At 38.6% G+C, this 19,185-nt stretch overlaps 1 protein-coding gene across 2 annotated transcripts in view; it reads right to left on the bottom strand.

Annotated features, from left to right (window-relative positions):
* DPP10 (dipeptidyl peptidase like 10) overlaps nt 1–19,185 on the bottom strand; it is a 298,202-nt gene that overhangs the window by 9,664 nt on the left and 269,353 nt on the right. The window contains exons 16-21 of one of the 2 annotated variants that reach the window (XM_075092913.1): nt 18,370–18,491; nt 14,471–14,518; nt 12,275–12,373; nt 12,097–12,166; nt 2,552–2,746; nt 929–983 (exon numbers count right to left, since the gene is read on the bottom strand). In XM_075092913.1, coding sequence (XP_074949014.1) covers nt 929–983; nt 2,552–2,746; nt 12,097–12,166; nt 12,275–12,373; nt 14,471–14,518; nt 18,370–18,491 — 589 coding nt within the window. The remainder of the gene's footprint in view (nt 1–928; nt 984–2,551; nt 2,747–12,096; nt 12,167–12,274; nt 12,374–14,470; nt 14,519–18,369; nt 18,492–19,185) is intronic. The other variant, XM_075092914.1, reaches the window with a different exon arrangement.

Below are 19,185 nucleotides of genomic sequence, written 5' to 3'. Positions count from 1 at the left end.
GAAGGCTAACACTAGTAATTCATTTTCATTACACTTGACAAACATTAACTAGTCCTCAAAATGCTACCATGGAGGAGGTAAATATCAATATTCTCATCTTGCATTCAGAGACACGCAAGTTAAATGCTTTGCCCGAGGCCACGCAGCAAGTCAGTAGCAGAGTGGGAATGTGAAATAAGGGGTTTCATAGTGGAATGCATGCTGCTCTTATACCTGATGATTGAGGGGTTTGCCTAGGTACTTGATCATGGTTTGTTGTTGCTTTGAGGTCAAAGGCACAGAACATCTTAATTTTTAAGAAGACACTGTTCGCTAGTTCATAGAAGCAGCAGTTATGTGGTGTTTCTAATTGCTGTTTTTAATAGACATCAGTAAAATGCTATTTACTTTGTTACTGAAGGTTAAGCCTTTGCCTTGTTCTATCTCATGCTTCAGGCAATGACATGCCACACAACGAAGCCAGCTGACAAAAGAGCAGTGGCCAGATTTCTAGCAGACGGCCCAAAAAGGAAGTTGTTAACAGTACCACAGGTCTGTAACTCAGCTGACTTCAAGGGTCAGTAAAACATTCAGACACAAAAGCTGTATTAGAAGGACGTTGTCAGTTTAACTGCAGCCCAAATGTAAAAGTGTAAGAAAGAAACCATCACAAAATCTATGCCCATATTAAAATTTCTAGTGAAAGCAGATAAATACTTTCTCTTGCAGATTCTGAAACACGAATACTGCAGTACCATAAAACTGATCTGACTGACCTCAGATACCCATTCTGAGAAAAAAATTAAGATACAGAACATACAGTAAGTTATAGCAGGTTTTTTCCCCTCTTCTAATAGCTGAAATTGTCTTAGCAAAATAGATAAATATATCTGTTTATGAACTGATAGCAGATTCTTAAAGAATCTTGATGACACATCCTGCACGTTACCTTGCCAAATATACTCAGTCTCTTAGGATCGATGAAGGGCTGTTTCAGTAGTGATCTGCAAGAAAAAAAAAGATGTTGTTTTTTTTTTTTTTAACTTCAGTAAAGTAAAATGGTGAATTTTACTTGTTAAAACTAGTATGTGAACAAAATTAACTGTACAGTAAGGACTTGTCATGCATGCGGATCAGGTAGAAGAACAAATTACATCAATAAAAGTATTATTGCACTGGGAAATGTGATTTGCTTTCTAATTCCTTTTCTATGTGGCAAACAGTTGTTGGACTCATCTCACCCAACTTTAGGTATCTGAATTTAAGCATCTTACTTAAATTGCCCGTTTACTCTTCAGTTAGAGGAGAGAAGAGAGACACCCTCAAACAGCCATTCTTCCCACCCATATTGGAAACCTCACTCAGTCTGGGGAGAATCACCTTCCAGAAATGCCAGGATTTTCCACTGACCAGAGCTTAAATGACTGGCTTTGATCAGGTGCCTCATTTTTAGACAGCTAAAGGAAGGTAAGATGAATGCAACTTCTTGAGTCTAGATAATTATCCAAGTAATTAATTGTCTCATTAAGGCCATTAATCAGCAATGGTGAATTTTATACAGAAAAGACAGAATAACCTGAGGCAAAAACCCAACTGCTTTTGAGGAGATGAAACCAGTTGCAGCACCTCCTCCCAGCCAAGGACACCCTCTCTTTCTCACACGTGCTGCATCCAAAAAGAGGCCAGATGTAATTTAGCCTAAAACATCTTAGTGTTTGAGCAGAGAGCTCAGATCTCACAGCACAGCATATGGCCTGCTTCCAATGGCCCTCCGCAAGGGTCACCTGGATGCATGCAAGATGAATTGCTCTGCTCAACACAGCTCATTCCTGATCAACATGAACACCAGGAGCCCTATTGCCCAGGTATGTCATGCCAGAGCCAGATGCCTACTCATGCAGTGGCTGAAGTATCAACCCCTTTCAAAAGAAGAAAAAAAAAAATCTGGCTTAAAATCTGTTTTTCCTTGAGAATCCTTACATCCAGACCTTGATATTAGCCATTTTGACACGTGCATCCTTAGTAAAGAGTGTTGGCAAGGCCATGTGGGATTACTCCAGAGAGGGAAATTACTCTTTCTGCAGCTGGTGGATTTCTACCAGTCTAAGAATGATAATGCAAATGAGAAATAACAGGCATTTGCCCAAATTTCGCTCTCATTTACACCATTATAACCCCATTTGCTTTGCCCGATTACTCCAGAACTGTGGTGGAAAAGAGAGTGGCATACTACTGTATAGGCCTAAAATATCGTAACACAAATGCATTAACATGTGCTGCAAGAAATTTTCCTAAGGAATAGAGACAAATACGAATCAGCTCAGATGGCATATTTAGACTGCACACAGGAAGACATCTTTATCAAAAAGAAGCACCAACACAAAAAACCTTTGACCTTTAATTTGCTGTTTGTAATGAAAAGATCATTGTTTCAAAATTTGCAACTGCTTTAAAAACAAACATTAACAGTATTCGCTATGCAAAGAAAACATCCTGGGCAGTTTCAGTTAAAAATGCTCATTCATCAAGGTGGAAGCAGGGTAAAAGAGAAGAAAAGTTTGCACATACGTACTCTACAGCTGCTATTTGGTCCTTCACTTCCACTGATCCTAAGCATCGGTGGACCTCCTGTAGAATCTTAAGGCCTTGAAATCCACTCCCTCTGCCATCAAATCGAGCTACGATGACATTATCAGAGTTGACAAGCACTGAGTCCCAGTCAATGTGAAACTTATCTGTAACCAACTGGCTGCCTGGAGCTTCATCACTGCAAATACCAACACACCAGACACAAACGAAGACTATATTGACAATGTGATGCACTTTGCCGTTCTCCGATATTTTATTTAACCTAGGTGGCAGAGTTCAGTCGGTTATGCAATCCTGTTGAATTACTGTCACTTCCATCGATACCATCACATTAGCCAGTGCTGGTATCCCTGCAGTAGTAGTGAGCAAAATAATTTCTTTAGCCTAATAACCACTATGTTGCAGTGTTGCCAATACTTGAATATTCTTTACAGAGAACTAAAGCACACAGTGCTGCTTACGGGTTAATGAAGCGAGCAAAAAAATAACACAATCACTAGTGGCTAGCTCAGTTGTGAGAAGGCTTATGTAGGATTTGTTAAGTCACACCAAACAGACAAAAAAGGAAATTCATCCAGAAGCCTGGTTACTATTTTGTAGGATATATAATACTATTACGAAGGATGTCATCTTAGAAAACAAAAATAATTGCATTACTGTATCCTTGAATTGATTTTTTGAAATAGGGTACAAAGAAGACCGAAGTACACATTGGAGAAAATTATATTTTCTCCATCCAAATTCACAGCAAGAAATGGATGCAGGCAGGAGTGATAAGTTTATTTTATGACTGAAAAAAGGTGGTTTACAGCAAAAAAGGTGGAATAGAGTGGGAGAATGAAGTTTCTAGAGGAACAATAAGCATTTTCCGTTGAAGCCAAATATACTATTTCCTTCCAAAGAAAATAAAATGTCAGTTTTAAAAGGGAAGGTTGTCATTATTTTTCCCCCAAGATAAACAAAAAATAAGAGAGCAGGCTACCATGAAGTTGTACAAAATGCAAAACACTTCTATGCAGGCTGCATCTGCCAGTTGAATGCAGATTAAAATGTAAAAGTGTCTGTGCTGGCCGTATGGAAATTAGATTGGACAGTGTCTGTGGGAATATCCCGTATAAGGTGAAAGACAGATGAAGACAGAAATTATTATTTTGCGAAAGAGACTTACACAGACCTGGGGGGAGGAAAGAGATATAAAAATCTCCTACAGTAACTACTGTCTTATATGTACAATAAGGAGCTGATTCAATATATGGTTTTGGTTGTGGATAACATAGACCATCTTCAAGGTAATCGCTCTATTAATTAGCGAACATATGATGAATACATATGTTCTCAAAATCTGTCAGACCTACCTACACAGTTGCTAAATCATGCACTGAAATCAGAATTACTTGCTTATAGACTCAGTCACAATATGTTATGCTTTATTCAACATTATCTTGTGCATCAAGTTTATACTTGGCTTTATAAAAAGAAAGGAAGGGCATTTTTTTGGTTGCTTAACCAATTCAGTTGTGATTACACCAACTGCTAACAGTGCAGAGCAATGAATTTGGAAATACTGATTGTCAAGTGAACCCTGCAGAAAACACGCTTCAGAAGTATATTATCATTATTATTTACAATAAGAGCAGGAGCAGAACAATTGTTTCAATTTATGCTTATTGTACAGAGCAAGGTTTTCGGAAGCCCTCTACACTGACATAGATGTTTTCACGGAGCTTCTACCACTACTTCCAACAGTAGCAGCCTCAGATCAGTTATAACTTTTTTTTTTAAAGTTTTTCCAACTTTCCACAATAATATAATATGTCAGAATGTCCTTGCCTGGCTAGGTATCTTTCCAACAGTTTAATGCACTCCACACAAGTGAAAATACCATGAGTCAGCCTGCTTCCCTCCCACCTAATATAAGAACAAAACAAATACAGTGTTCACATTTGTTTTATACATGTTGTATAGCTAGGTTTTATATGTGTGTGTGTGCATGTATATATATATATATATACATGTTATACAACTAGACACTTGGGAATAGGGGAAGAAACGTTACATTTGTAAGCCTTTCTCTATACCAGAAAGTGCTGAAAACCAAAAAGGATTTTAAATGAAAGATGATACCCTCAGATAATTTCTTCTATCAAGAAAGGAACAACAGACAGAACCTCAGCAAGATGCTCAGTGGGCGAGAACTGACTGATGTTCTCCCAAGCTCCCTTCTCTGGAGGGCATAGGTGGGCTACTTTTAGGCTCAGGCTTTAAACACTATACATCTTCCACTCCTGCATGATGGGTTGTTTGACGTATTGCTTTTGGAAGCAATTTTCCCATGGCTAATCTATTTCAAGAATGTCCATGTAAGTAGTCTGTGACAGGCATTTAAAGCCATTTCCATTGAGGTACATATCAAAATTCCCATTAGCATCAAAAGGTCGCTTTACTCTTCAGCTGCTACTATAAAATGATACTGATTATCTGAGGTGTCCTCCACACAGAGACAGCATCTATTCTATGCACCATTTAGGTCCCACTTTTAACCTTTTAAATGGGGCTTCTGCAAGGTATTAATCCTTTATGCAAGTCTGAACATCACCCCAAGGGCTCTGTAACAAAGCAAGTTTGTTACTACAGTGCAATAATAGATGCGCAGCCTGATTTGTGAAGTTTGTCCTGGCAGTACAGATATCTCAAAGGTCTGTTTTTGTTTTATGCTCATCACTACTTACAGCCTAATTATAGTTAACTATTGTTCGATGGTACTCCCTCCATAGAATTATTTCTTGACCCCACTAGAAGCCTATGCCATTCACGCTTGGGTGTAATACAAATGCAGAAGTCTTCTTCCCACCTGACTATGGATGGCCATAAGGGAGCCAAGGACTAGCCAAAGCACTACAGAAAAATTGAGTCCAGCACCAAAAAGTCTACATGAACCTACAGGCTCTTCAATATCCCACAAGGGTTCCTTAAGGAGCATCATCTCTGGAGTCAAAAAAGAGCAGAATTATTCAAATGAAGACTATGCTTAATTCTTCCTGATTATCTTTTTTTTACCATGTAAGTGACAGCACTTGCACTTTCCCTTTTTTATTTTTATTCCTAACTTTCAATGTTCAGAGCTGCCTAGTGTGTGTCTTTGACAGCGACTACACAAGGATTATGAGTCCACTGTGGCAGTTCAACTGCTGACGACTTGGGCATACTGCCAAAGTTCACCATTGAGGTACCATTTAAATAGACAGAAGCCATCAATAACATACCAATATCATTGACCTTAGTCGGTAATTTGTATGCTTCTTGCAAAACAGTCACATACGTCTCAGACCGCCTGGAAAAAGGGGCAGCTCATCGTAAGTTCATATATTGCTGAAAAGAGAACAATCTGTTCTTTCAGATTCTATAACCAAAGTCTTAAACTGAAGTCTCTTCCTGACTTGAGTTACAGCCTACAAGGAATAATACAGTGTTACCAGAGAGGCTGTTGCTGCTGTACTCTGAGCAATACTCCTCTGCCACTCTGCTATCATGACTGCAGCAAAACTTGTTTCAGGTTTTGCACCGTTTAAAAAATAGGAATGTTAGAAGTTATAGGGCTGACAAAGTGTGGGGGGGACACACACAGGGATGGACAATTTTAAAAGACACATGGCAAATAACTGCTATCATTACTACTTAATTTCCAGTACATTTCTTTCTATTTTTGCAGAACAGTAGATTTGACGTGGCATATGGAAAAGGTATCTTGATAGCAAATATGTGAGAAAGACTACAACTCAGAGGATAAAGACTATGCAAAAAATATCACTCATAAAAGTAATCTTTTGCTTATGGTGACACTGAGTGGGGAAAGACGACCATTTTGCAAAACTGGTGTAATCGAAAATTCCACTTCATTTCCAAATTTCATGAGCATCTCTTTCACGAGCATCAGCTTTCAAGCACGCCCATTGTTACTGGTCAAAAATCAGGGAACCTGAATAGCCTCAAGCATTGATGACAGAAAATCCCAAATATTTTCTCTCTGATCATATACCCTGCAACTGAAAGCAGATAGTGTGTTTACAACTCCCCCCTGCAGATGTAGTCAAACAAATTAAAACACATCACCAGAAGTGATTCCTTTCCTAGGGCAGCATCACGTGGCAGACAGGAGTGAAGTATACAGCATAGTACAAAAAATAAAACTGTTATTCTTAAAATATCTTTCTGAAACCCTTGAGGCTTTGCAAATGCAATTTTAAGAACAAGAGATGTAACACTGTCCTGCATCATCACAAAAGGAGGTGAAGTTTTGAATTTCCTCTTGTCTTTTTCTAAGGAAGATTAAATGAGCATTTTATTCACATAGTAAGATATGTACTGCTGTGGGGGAAGTGGGAGTACAGGAGGCTGAAAGAGGATGGATCTTAGCTCATTGATTCCCCAAGCCTTTTTTGGGGACAAGACTGAAGAAAAAGGGAGTGAGCAGATCCATCACTGCCCATAGCACCAGGACCGCTACTGCAAATTAAAGAGCTGGAGTGAGCCCCCCGTCTATCCCTCCTTTAGGCTAAGCTAAATGAATTCTCCCTCTAGGCTTGGAGAAGTATTACAAAGTTCAAAGAATGGGGAAGAAAACCTAAAAGTAAAAAAGTAAAGGCTCTCCATCAAATACTTTGCTGTAACAGAAACACAATAGAGCAGTAAAATGCTGCCACACTTGGCACAGGCAGGCATAAAACAGACGGCTTGCAAAGGAATTAGTGAACTGTTCACATGACTTAGGGATCCCCAAAACAGTAAACTTTGCAGATGTTTTACAGAGAAAGAACTGGCCAAACCAAAAGGCCTTCAGGGATGTCCCCCTTGCAAGCATATTGCAATCAAGGTAGTGGAACCCACCATGTATTTTTACACTTCACCACGTAGCCAAGCATTGTTCCTTCACTTGCAACAGCCGCCAGTTAAAATGAGTAATATCCTTTACAACAAACGAAAGGTACGCAAGACAACTATTAATACACAAACTGTAACCGTACCTCAGATCTCAAATATTTCCCAACACTTGCGCTACGCCGCTCTACATTTCTTCTAGTCTTTTAATGAGCTATTCCCGAAGCTATAAAAAAAATCTTCACTTTCAACCCTACTGTCGTATTTTGCTAGCAGTCCCAGGAGTGTATTAACTGGAGGCATAAACAGGTTTGATTGTCGGTGCAAGGCCTGAAACTTTCATCATTTCAATAACAGGTGAAGTGATTCCTGTTTACTACCAAAATATAAGAAAACAAACAAACGAACAGAAACCTCTTGGTGACAATTCACTATTGCTTTGGAGAAAACCTGTTGTTTTTCCCTCCCTGAAGATCAGAACTATCTCTCATCTGATTCAGTTTTATAATATCCACTTACATATTGGACAATTTTAAATGGTGTTAAATAATAAATGCTGACATTTAAGATACATTATCTACAGATTTTGAAGGAATGAGGTTAATTATGTTCAAGAAAAAATAAAGAACGATTACCACCTCTCATTTTATTATCCAGATTAAATGCCAGAGTCTTTACTTAATAATTTCCTGTGTATTACCAAGAAGTGTATCTACCAACTTTTTTAATGAGTAAGGTGAACCATAATGAGAAAATCAAGGATCTGAAATTTAAACTTTGATCTTAATTATATAGAAAAGAGATGATAATCACCCTTTCAGGCAATTACTGCACACCTCTCTAATCTATAGCTACACTGTATGTATTATATCAGAAGCAAACTGAGTGTGAAATGTATTAGTGGTTTAGCAGAACAAATGGAAGAAAGGAGAGTGTTACAATCTATTTAGCATTTTATGGCCTATGCATCACAATTCTGGAGAGAAAAATAGTACTAGCTGACATAACTGGTTTCTACATGAGATGTATCTGTTAGGTAGTCCAGCCATGTAGATGGACTTAAATTTTAACACAGCAATGCAATGATCTATTTGCACGTTGCAGCACGCTTTGCAACTGCTAATGGATGAATCTTCACAAAATCCTTATGATGAAGGTTACAGGATATTCAGGGCCTGGTCCTTAAGTTGAGCTTGTGGCTACATGGAGCTGTACTGAGTTCACACCCAGGTTTCACACAAGGACCAGAATCCTCTGGTCCAGGCTCCCTTCCAGGACTCAGCCTGAACACTCAGACACCTGGGTACCACGTGCTGGAAGTTCAAATTTATCTGCAGGCATCCTTGCATGAATACAGGAGCCTTATTATAGTTGTGCATCTTTGAAATGGCTACTAGCTTTCAGTGATTTGAAAAAAAATTTACTAAATAATACCAAACTTTCTCCTCTTTATTTCCAGATTCTGTTGTCGTAACTGTAACCCCGTTGACCCAGAAAGCATATTAGCACCACATAGAAGCAGTCACAGCTGATGAAAATTTAAATAAAATTATGAACCTCAGCCATCAAAAAACCACTTTATTCTGAGCCAGTGCAACCAGCCACCAGCACGAAAATTCTGCAGACAAAGACGAGACCACATGGGCAAAACAGATCCTGGCAAAATGTAAGGACACAGGGAAGATGAATCTTCACCAGAGGTTTGGAGTGACTCTGAAGCAATCACTGCAGCCAAACCTGCAGTCTGAGCCTGTGAGATCTTACATGCCGTATTTACCCTCCAGCTTAGGGGACAAAGCCTATATGCATTTAAAAGCTTATATGCACTTAACTAGGCATTTAATTTGCACTGCAGAGACATATTAGATGTATTTCAGTTTTCAACTCACATCCTCTTTTCCTCACTTACCTACCTTCCCTCCTTCCTTCCCTCCCTCCCTTTTTCTTAAGTCCTTGTCCAACTGCAGTACTACTGAGATGGAAAGCAAAAGCCAATTCATATCTGCTGATACTTGCCTTCTCCAGATATATATCTTCTCTTTATACATGTCTAAATGTATGTTGCCTGGATCATGATGTTATATAGAATCTCCTTTCCAAAACATGGATATACAATTAAACCAACATTCTTACCAAGGACATTGGTAAGTGTTCTTTTTCAAACTTTCAATAGCTGGAATATGACAATTGTATCATGGCTGAGAATGTAAGCAAGAAAGTACGTGCAGCTGAACAATACGAAAGGCAGCGCTTGTTATCAGCCACTAATACAATTCCTGTCTAACACATCCAGCAGTAGGAACAGGGTGTTTCTCAGTCCCAACAGTACCAGTCCGGGACCCAGAAAATCAAATATCTGGGAAATGATACCATATATAAAACTGATCCGTGTTTCCAGTAAAAGCTACGTGTTCTTCTTGGACCTGAACCCTTTTTTTTTTTTTTTTTTTTTTAAAGTAGTACTTCTGGTAATGATATAAACCTTAAGATGTCAACTTGGAGTTGTGTGGGTCAACAAATTACCCTCTGCACACACAAAGAATTCCAATCGTTCTTTCTCAAGAGCTAGGCAGAATTTATTAAACTCAAATAATCATCCCACACGGGAACCTCCAGTAACTTCAGTGACAGTTAGATCTCATCTGGGGACATCTTTAACTCAAAAAAGGATTGCTGGCAACCTGAGTTTAAAGACTGTAAAAAGCTGCTGAAGAAACATACCTTCTTTCTCTTCTAGGGAAGAGAGGGACAAAACACATGCAACATTACACAAGCCATAAGACAGAATTCAGATTTTCAGTTTCATACTTTAATTAGTATATAGGGTTTTCTAAAAATAACTCCTGTTAAAGCTAACATTGAGAACTGAGCATTTCAGAGGTAAGGATTTGACTAAAAAGCAGCAAAGTCTCCATATTATAAATGTAGATAGATACCACAATCTGTATTCCTAAGTGGATTAACTTCCTTTTTATCCCACACGCACACCATAAAAAAATAAAACAATTACAAAACATATACATAAATTATGACTTGGCCACATTATTTGCTCACTGGGTAATGACACCTTTGGTAAATTTAAATTCAGACCTTGCCTCGATACTGTTCTCAGTTATTTCAACTCTCGATATCTAAAAACATTTCACAATAGTATTTCCTTAGCTTTTTTTTTTTTTTTTCCCCTTTTCCTGTAATTTTTGGCCTTGGCCTTCTCCAGGTTTCTGATCCTTCCCTTCTCTCTTCTCCAGGTTCTACATGAGTATATAAGCCCACATTCTACCATAACTGTATACAGCAGATTATGTATTCACTAAGATACTGAAAAAGGAAAGCGTTACACTGCTAACACCTTAGTGTTTCCTTACTCTCAGCAAAAAGAATAAGCGCAAGCATTTGAAACTCCCTGTAATGCTGCTGGCGTCAATTCACAGAGTTGGTTTGTCTTTGACACGATTAAAAGAGCTGTTTAAATATAATTATGCTTCAAGATCATGCTAGCAAATACTGTGAAAATAAATGAATCCATGTGTCCTGTTTCTCCACAAGAAAAACGTGTTCGTGCACCACTTAACGCAGAAAGTTTCCACAACTGCAGATAAATACAACTGAAAAACCTGAGTTTTAAACAGAAACTGGACGTAGGAATAAGCAATTTTATGCCTCTCTGCTCTATTACCTAAGATCTGCTCTGAGTAGAGGCATCTGGGATCACTCAGCAGCTCAGGCTTGTAAATTTGACCTCACATACCACAATAAGGATCTCTTCTGTCACTAAAGGGGGATCTACTCCACGTGATGCAGCTCAGCTAACATGGTATTTTCATTGAATTAGCAGTGCACCCCTACACCTGTGGTAGTGAAACTCACACTAGTTCCTTCCAAATGGGACTAGAAGATCAGTAGGTACAGGAAAGCTCTCTATGTACATAGCAGACCCATGCTGAGCTCAGGTGGAGAGTAACGAATGATGCCCTGAGCTGGCTGCCACTGGTTTTCCTCAGTAGGCTGCAGATATGCTCATGACTGCTCTCTTCTGCTATACATTCTGTAGATGTGCAACTTAAAGGCTGACTGTCTCTGAAAGAAATACACACACTGTTTCTTCTGAAAGACAGCACAGGTTGCACCTCCTTCCTCTCACAGAGGTTTTCTACAAACATCAACTGATGTTGGATCATGCCTATAATGCCTTCAGCCACTGATGCTCAAGAGTAACTTTTCCTTCTTTCCAGCAGTTTTGCTTTCTGTATCTTAACTGAGCTCTTAGAAGTTCTACCCATTTCTATCAGGGATGAAAAGGGACAAAAAAGGAGCACAGGCTATGAATTAGATCCTCTGTGGGTAAGGATCAGTTCGGGTCCAGGAAAGACTACAGAATTACTCACAGCTACCCCATCAGAAGGGCCAGTGCCCATGTACATGAAAGTACAATGAAGCAGAGCCAGGTTTGACAAGCTCAAAAAACCCCAGGCATCTCTGCCAGATAGTACCTAAACCAAAATCTTCCTGAGAACAAGCCGTTTGATTTATCAACTCAAATTCATGAGGTAATTTTCCTACACAAAGTAAAAGAAACATTTTCTAATTACAGAGTTAAATGCTTTTTATGAAGTACGTTTTTATTATTTTGAGTGATTCTACACAGATACTTACATTATTAATAGAAGGGCATACTGGTTTCGATCCGTGAAATCTTTTGGCAGTGACAACTGTAAAGGGAGTTCTTTTAAGAAAAGAGCAAAACATTAAAGGCTGGTAGTTACACAGATGAAAAACAGTAACATAGCAAGAAAGCTTTTGGTTTGTTAACGTAACATTTTGCCAAAATTACCGTAATCCTCAATGTGAAGCATTTTAATTTCAGTCCTGGAATTCTTTTTCTTAAAAACAGCTTCTTTCAACATAGCATTATTTTCCAAAATATAAAACTCTGTAGGAAACAGGAAGAAAAAGCAAGCTGAAAGGTATGGAGAATCATCCCATTAGAGATAAATCAGGATGCAAAAAAAAAAAAAAAAGAAAAAGAGACAAATGTGCAATGATAAATCTTGTAAATGAATTCTTTCTATAAATACTTTTCTTTTTTTTTTTTTTTTACAATGCAACTGCTTTGCAATTCAGGAACTGACCAATCAGCTTAATTAAAAACATATACATCTATTCCATTTTCTGGCTTCAGTAGGCTTTGTTTTCCTTAAGCACTAACAATAAAATTGCTGATGAACAACATGAATACTAGTATCCCTGACAAGTACTAAGAGCAGCTGTTACAGGGAGAGGCGAGTCTGCTGGACAATATCCTAAGGCTCAAGCAGGCTTCCTTTTCAAGCAACATATTCCAAGTCAATATTTAGCCAGCACACCCCTATGTGATCACTGCATGTCCTTCTCTGTCTTCTGCACTTCAGCCAGGAGCAACACTTCAGTTTGGTTTAAAGCTGCAGACAGATTTGAAGTAATCATTTTGCACATGAAAGAATGATTAGTTAGGTTCTTTTTATTTTATTTTTTTACTCAAATTACTAATTTTGCTTCCAAAATGTAGATTTTTTTATTAAACAATAAACCCTCCACGTAGGGCCAAACGGATAATCTGTTTGTTCTGGGCAGTCAACCAAAATGGTATAATTATAGTCTGAGGATGGAATAATTGAAGTAATCCTTAATTATTCTTTTATGAATTGAAGAGGATAATCTAATCTTGCACTGAAACATTAATGGTAAATTATCTCTCTTATTATTTGGTTTCTTGTTGTTACAACAAACAACATCCCTCTATCCTGACTTGCTTTGTTTTCCTTTAAGATGCTGACATAAATCTCTTTTACAATAATTCACTATCAACAATATTTTAGATACAAGTAATAAAGAGTGAAAGTCTGCCTTCACAGAACCAAATAGCTCTACAGAAGTCAATGAATTTACTTTCAGCAGTAATAGCTACCCCTTATCGAGCTGGATAAAACTCCCTCCCCTTGGTCTGCTATGGCACTTTGCTTTGCAAATACTACCAACAGTGATCAAAAGGAAAAAAATTAAAAAAAAGGAAGTCAAAGTACAGGCATTAATTAACACTGGATAGCATGGTACTATTGATCAGTATGCTACTTCAACATGCAATGTTAAGTCCACTGTTATGGCTGAATAGTGGAAGGCCCATGGCAAAAGGGATGCGGACAAGTACAGTTCAGGACTTTTGGATTCTGGGAAAATTCTGGGGATAATCTATTTAATGAAATTAGAATAGGTAAGGCTTGGTTTAGTGGTTTTGAATGGAAAGATGCCCCCTTTCCGCTAATCCACACCTTCATGCTACGTTGAGCCACAGTGGAGTTGGAGGTAGCAGAGTTGTTACCTCTACTACACCAGAGAAATACCTACATGAGGAAAGTTTTGCTGTTCAAGGACAGTCTTCCAATATAAAGCACCTCAAGCAGCCAGGAAACAGCAACAGATTTGTGTTGGTATACAGAAAGCAATGAGTAAAAATTGAAAATTAGAGGTATTGAACAACCTCCTAAAAAGCCTTTATTCTTGGATTTGCGATCATTGAAAATGTCAGAGGAGTTGCTCCAATTTGAGAAATGTAAGAAAAGGACTAAGTTCATCATATGTAGGTCAGATTTTACGATCAAATGTCCAAAGACTGTACCTTACTTCAAGATAATTGGATTCTAACTCTAAAAACATCTCTGAAAATACAGGAGGTGTATCATAATGGCACCATAATTTATATAGAAAGTGAAAAGGATGAAGACCAACCTGCCATCTAATTAACAGAAGTGTAAATAGAGGATGAATGATACGCACTTAGCATAAAACATATGTTTTAGTCATTTGATTAACTTATCAATTGCAGATGTGGATGTCGCTAAAAGGTAATTAATAGAACTTTATATGAATGAGTGTCATGGTTTTAGCCATCTATTAGTTTTCATTTACTTGCAACTGTCTTTCCCCTGCCCCAGGCTCCCCAGAACAGTCAAGGACGATAATAAAATATACCTATTCCATAAGGAATACTCACTTGCAGTATTACTTGTACTGTGCACGCTAACAACTGGAACACCTGGCCCTGTTTTGAGGAAAGAAGAAAAACAGAGGAAGTGCAGGGTAGTTAGTACTCAGTATTTCAGTGTATAACAAAGAATGAGCACACCAGTGACCACGTAAGGCCAGATCCTGGAAGCCCCACACACATGCTTCCCTTCAAACACAGCAGGAACACCACTGGTGTCTCTTGGGAAGGACACAGTTTAGACTATGGTTCCAACAAAGTGTGAAATGGAGACTGTCTTCTGCCTGTTCAGCAAGCAGTCTAGACCCCTGCACTTACAAGGAGCTTTTTTTTTTTTTTAATCTCCATGCTTTAGCTAGAAGTGAAGAATAAAAATATTAGAGAGGCATTTAACAGCACTGCCTGAAATATAGCAGTTTGACATTCAGAAACAGTAATTTTAGGTTGGCTGGGAAGTGAATTAATGATAATATTCACTTATGTTTCCTATGGAAAAGCTAGAGGTGTTGAAAAATTGTCACGTATTATTTCACTTACTTATCTGTTTAAGAAGTTCCTTTGGCACTTCAGCTCTGGAAGACCCAAGAGCATCACAGTTACATCTAGATGTAACATAATCTAATCTTATTTCATGGTAATGTCAGACGCTATATTTTTACTGTACCACTGAGAAACTAAAAGCACCATGTTAGTAAGTACTGTGTGAATGCACGAGATGGCATGTGAGACTGGGGTGACCGGACATTCAGCTTACTCAGAAGTACGGCTGAGATCGCTGTCCCTGCACTTGAGGACTCCCACTAGTGTGCAAAAGAAAATTGCGTCCCCACGCCAAACATGGAATGCGTACATGGGAAACTGAGGTTCATCTCAGTGAGACAAGTTTGAATTACCTGCAGGCAGTCACTGTTGGGCTAGGAAGGATGATGCAGAAAAGCTGAAGTCCCTGAGGACCCCATGGCAGATGAAGGCATGTACCCTCTGAAATCAGGAGTTCAGACTCCTCTTTTTTGGAGAAAAAAAGATTCCCTTTGAGAGCAGTTCAGAGACAGAGCTTAATTTATGTTTTGAGTCATCCTGAGGAGGTTGTCTCTCTTAATTAATTATGGCATGAGCCTAGGGAAACTTAAATACCTGAAATAAATAGCATGATGCCATTCACAGCTTCTGACAGGCTCCACTGAAGATTTTTATCAATTTCATTCTCTGCCTCAAGGGAGACTGTTGACAAAAATCTTACAGGTAGATTGCTGACAAATCAAAGCTTTCTGCCTTAGCTCTTCAAAAGATAATTTCTTCAGCTGTCTCTTTTTCTTTGTTTTGTTTTGGTTTTGCAGCTCTTTTTACTTCTTCTAAATTTGTCTTTTTCCTTTGAATTCTGATTTAAGAACGACAGTTTTTGGAGGTGAAAGCATTGGCATTTTCTAGGCCAGCTCTATTTGTCATACTAAAAGATGGAAGGATGATGACAGATTTTGACAAAAGGAGATTACAGTAGATTTAAAAGCGGATCAGAGCAGAGAAAGACAGACTTGTGTTACAGGCATCGTGCTACGGCTCATCAAAACAAAGCACAGCACTTGCATTTCCCATTGACCTCCTATAACTTACACTAAATCCACAATTTATTTCCTGCTCTATGAAATGGGAAAAACAATTACTCCCTTTGTGAAGGATCTTATTTTATAGATACTTCACAAATTAACAGAGATTAACATCTGCTAGTGTTTATGAAGTGGTAAAGGAAAAATCCACAAGCAGATTGGAAAATAAGTGTAAAACTGACAGGCTGTAAAGCCGGTCTTCCATTTACCAGGCTAGAAATAAGTCCTCACTCAGGAGAGTCTCTGGAGATGGACACAGCTGGTATACTGAGACAGATCTCCTGGCTGAGGGTAACTAACAAGGAAAAACTATCCCGATAAAGGTGCTCACGGGTGAACAGGAGGTGGAAGAATTGAAACTTGTAGAGATCAAACCAGTCCAGAGGGCCCCAAGGATTTTTCTGGGCAAACTGCTTTTGTAACAATTCAGTCAGGCTTTTTGTTGTTGGAAGACAAGGGTGTACGTACGTAGGTGTGGTGTCATCTGTCTCCTTGAAGCTGTTTACCTTGTACTCTTACAAGGGACTCCCAGCAGAAGAGTTTTAATACCTGCTCTATGGTGATGTTGCCATCAACTTTAACACTGTCAAACATCCGCCCACCACAGGCATTTTGCAGAGCTGTGGCAGTACGTGGGGGCCACACTGCTGGTGTAATTGTCAAGTTCTGACGAAACACAAGAGGACACCTCTGAATAACCCCAAGCTGACAACTATACATTATGTTAAAGGTAGGAAAATTTAACGACGGTGTTTTATCATCCCTGCCCAACACCTGCAGCTTAGGGCAGTCTACCGGTTGCAACTCAGTGGAGTGTGGGTTTAATCCTGGGAGGATGATCTACAATCTTACCAGCTCAAACAGAGAACTGCCATCTCCAAAGTCACTGACAGTCATGAGCTTGTGATCCATTTCATCTGCAACCTCCTACTGGCATCCACATTGTTATACCAAAGGAACATGTTAAAAATTACAGGCTGAATACACTTTGCTAAAATAATAACAAGAAGCTACGTTTTGGGGCCCTAGCACATCGCTGATTCAGGGCAAAAAACTCTTTCCAAATTACCAGCCCTCCCTCTTGCAGGAATCCGAGACTTTCCCAATAGGGACTATGTCAAGCACAAGGGAAAACCATGAGACGCTCATTACTAGTGCAGTCTTTACTCAGATAAGGGCCTCAGGATTAGCTCTGTGACTTCTGCCACAGCTCTGACCATGTATAAACCATACAGTTGGTATATTTTTTTTTCTAATCAGCCATGTATTATAGGTGCACTTCCACAAAAAAAAAAACCAACCCCCCAAAAAAACCCCACCCACAACCTTATTTTAGCCAATATATATTCATAGTTTGTTTGTTTTGAATGGATTCAATTCTCAAGTAGGCAGATATTTTATTTTTGTGCAGAAAACCCATACGGTTGCAAAAGAAATAGAAAAAATGCATGCAAATAGAACGGGCTATTCACATGTTTTTCAGATGAATTGTGTTCTACTGTTTTCAATCTGATGCTAGTTAAGCAAAAATACTGCAAGTTTCAAGGTCAACAGGTCTAGCTATAAACTTTATTATTGATTGCCTCGTGCTTTTATGAACCTGTTTTTATAATCTTACTTATTTATCAGTATTTATTTCCTGAGCGTAGGTTATAAATTTCTCAGTGTGGGATGGTTCTGGTTTTCTCTTTATACGTACCAGCTCTGAACCCAACCGGTTCCATTTAGTGCTACTGGAATGCAGCTAACAATAAAAAGCTAAAAGTGCTTTATTGCAATTCTATTGATAAAGAGGATCTGTCTACCTGGATTAAACCATACCTGTTTTTTGGTAGATACTCACATACACACATATGTGGGTCAGTGTGTATAGATACACTATACACATACATTTATACACACATAGAGACACAGTGTTACAGAAAGCTGGCCCTCGTTTTTTAACTAGGCGTAGTTGCACGAGATCAGTCCCAATCCATACTATAATGAAGCTGTTATGAACCACAGTTGCACTACTATAAATTCCACATTTTTTGGTGAAGGATTTTTATTCAGGGTTAATTTAAAAGTCAATGTCCCTTACTAGGATGGAAGGGTTAGGATTGGAGCAGCTTTCTGCTATCGCTTGTTATTTAGTTTTCACAGAGAACGTCTCTACTTACAGTCTTGCAATAAGCTCTATACAGAACTTTGAGTAATCCACTACTGAGCTAAATGTTAGACTCCAACTTAATGCACTTCTCAAGGGAATACATTAATTCAGGAGCAAACACAGCACTATTACACGTTGTGTGTTTGACTTACCTTTACAGTGCAGTAAAAAATGCCTATTCATGGGGCTAAACTTTGCACTGAAGTATGTGCACTGGTCTTTCAAGAAATTGCAAGAGAGACACTGGCGATTCAAGGATCCCACTGTTGATACGCTGGGGAAAAAATTGATCAGAAACATTTTCCATTGGAATAAAATACAATAAACCAAGAATTAGCTCATCAGAGTGATAAAATTTGTTTCAGTCCCTAAACTTGCCAAAATATCACTGTCTTATTTTGTGCCTGATGCAAACCGTTTTCAGATGACTCAGTGGAATACTGTTCTGTAAACTGGGCAATGCGGACAGGATCCAAAACCTGCCCAAAGCAGGACTGGAGCTCCAATAATCAGCCGTGCCGCAGGGTAACAATGTTAGCAGGACACCATGAAAAGCCTCATTAACTTCAGATTTAAGCACTGAGGTTTGGGTGAAGAGGAGGTGCTTTGTCCCTACACTTTGAATTGCATTAGACCCCTTAAATACTATTTTTGTTTAGCAGATTTTTGCTACTTTTAAAAATACAGTCATACTAAATGCTTGCATTTAGGTTTAGCTTTTTAGAGGGTTATAACGGATTAGTGAAGAGATAAGTGGTCAAAACATTTTGTGTTAAAATCTTTTCCATTTTTTAAAAAATGTAAAGTATCATTGGCATTTTTAGTTTTGAAAAACTGATTCTTTCCACCTTACAGCTCAAGCGTACTGTTTTTTACATAATATAAATGATTACCCGAGCCCCAAAGCAGCAATTAAGCTCACAGAATGCCATCATAGCACCTATGGCTTGGGATGAAGGAGCTGTTAA

Source organism: Phalacrocorax aristotelis, chromosome 5 (assembly GCF_949628215.1).
Source record: "Phalacrocorax aristotelis chromosome 5, bGulAri2.1, whole genome shotgun sequence".
Lineage (NCBI taxonomy): Eukaryota > Metazoa > Chordata > Aves > Suliformes > Phalacrocoracidae > Phalacrocorax > Phalacrocorax aristotelis.
This window is presented reverse-complemented; position numbering and strand designations above follow the sequence as displayed.